This window comes from Pteronotus mesoamericanus, unplaced genomic scaffold (assembly GCF_021234165.1).
Source record: "Pteronotus mesoamericanus isolate MK-2021 breed Mesoamerican mustached bat unplaced genomic scaffold, CSHL_Meso_final scaffold_54, whole genome shotgun sequence".
Taxonomy (NCBI): Eukaryota; Metazoa; Chordata; class Mammalia; order Chiroptera; family Mormoopidae; genus Pteronotus; species Pteronotus mesoamericanus.
The window spans coordinates 41,453,913-41,455,910 of NW_026555321.1; the positions used below are offsets into that span (position 1 = coordinate 41,453,913).

The 1,998-nt window shown below is 44.5% G+C and overlaps 1 protein-coding gene across 1 annotated transcript; it reads left to right on the top strand.

Annotated features, from left to right (window-relative positions):
• Window positions 1–249: 249 nt before the first annotated feature.
• Window positions 250–956, top strand: LOC129088538 (ATP synthase F(0) complex subunit C2, mitochondrial-like). Its single transcript, XM_054595928.1, is given in 2 exon segments — window positions 250–547; window positions 549–956. Coding segments are annotated over 2 exon segments (336 nt in total). The 5' UTR covers window positions 250–395; the 3' UTR covers window positions 733–956.
• The last annotated feature ends 1,042 nt before the right edge of the window (window positions 957–1,998 follow it).

Consider the following 1,998-nt stretch of genomic DNA (forward strand, 5'->3'; position numbering starts at 1 on the left):
CTTCTAAGAATTTACCCAAGAGTGTAGGATATATATGGTCCATACAAAGACTTATATACAAGTGTTCACAGCAGCTTTATTTGTAATAGCCAAAAACTAGAACAATCCAAATGTCCATCAACAGGTGAGTAGATAAGAAATTTGTGTTATACTAAGAAATAAAAACAATGAAATATTGATACACACAACATAAATGAATCTCAAAATCCTTACATTGAATGGAAAAAAGACTGCTCTCTGCATTGATAGTAGCTCTCCTGCCACAGCCCCCCATTCCCTGAAAGTCTGCCCTGTACCAAATTCATCTCCACCACCTTCCTTGTCAGGAGCACTTCTCAGCTGCTGAGCCAGCCACTCTTTCACAGTCGTGCTGAAACAAACTGGGACACTGGCTGATGAGAGCAAGCCTCATGTGCTTGGCAGCCTCATGTCCCCTGATCTCTCTTATCCCTAGCCATAACTTCCAGACCAGTGCCATTTCAATAGACAGTGACCAGCAGCCAGGTTCACTGGGACTGAAGCTGCCATAACAGCTGGCTGGCTCGGGCTGGGATTGGAACTGTGTTTGGGAGCCTCATCATTGCATCTGGCAGGCACTCTTCTCTGAAGCAACAGCTCTTCTCCTATATCATTCTGGGCTTTGCCCTCTCAGAGGCCACAGGGCTCTTTTGCCAGATCATAGCCTTTTCTGACCTCTTTTCCATGTTAAGAAGCCCTTTCCAGCTGCCATAGTTCTTTCTCCCAAGTCTCGTCTGCCCTGTATCTTCCTTTTCCTATACATTCTCAGGCAGCATAGGGAAAGCAGATGGCTCAGGGTCTGACTAAGGGAAAACAAATACTGTATTAATAAGAAGGGGGAAAATGTCATATCAAAAAAAAGTACTATATGATTCCATTTATGTAAAATTCTAGGAAATACAATCTATAGTGACAGAATACATTATCAGGGGTTCTGGGGAGGCAGGGCGTGCAAAGGCACAGAAGAGAATTTTGGTGGTGATGGTTTTATGGGTGTTTTCAAATGTCAAAACATCAAATTGTGCACTTCAGGTGCATTCAATTTATTGTGTATCAATTATACTTCAACAAAGCTGGTTTTTAAAAACACAAATTTCTGGGTTCCAACTCTTAACAATTACCCAATTCATTAGATCAAAACCAATCATTTCAATAGTTCCTAAGGAAGTCTTAAACAATATTCATTTAATAGTAAGTATGACAACTCTGGAATATAAAGTTACTATTTTTCAGAAGTATTTCAATCTAGAAGCAACTCATACTACAATGTATTCATACTGGTTGTGTTGGAGTAAGTAGCTAGATACTGATGAGATAAAAGGGAGCAAGGCTGGTTGGGCTTGATTGAGTAGGAGGTTGCAGCTTTGCACACTCCAGGGGATGGTGGCATTGTCCCACCCAAGGATCGGTGCCCCTGTTCCCCCATGTAGGGAGGGGTGTTCTCCCCTACAGCAGCCAGCTCTCCAGTGCTGGGACTGGCAGGGGGAGGGAGTGGATTCCTCTACTGGGTGCATGCCAGTGGAGGCCAAGATGGTTGTCTGCAGGAGATCCTTCTGCTGAGGCATATGCAGTAGAAGCCAGGGTGGCAACCATAAAGGAGAGATCTCTAGCCTGGGGAAAGGATCGGATTGGATAAGGAACATATAAACCCCAGAGTTTTGAGAAATGGATTGGTCTGGGGGAGGAGGGCCCAGCACAAGCCCACAGAAGACTGGGAAAGAGATTGTTCAGTTTGAAAGCCCAAGGTAATATAAGCAAAGCTTAACAAAGGCCATAATTAAGAGAAGTGTAACATGTGCTTGTTCGCTCATTCTTAGTGGTAGCAATGCAGGCCTAGCACCTGTCCAGGCCTAGGCATGGGCTCCAAGTGCAGGCCTGGGTATAGCAGCACAGCTGGAAACAGAGGCAAAGCTAGCCAGATGGGAACAAAGGCTGAACTGGACTAGGCTTTGGCAATAGCACAGAGTTTCTGAACCCTGG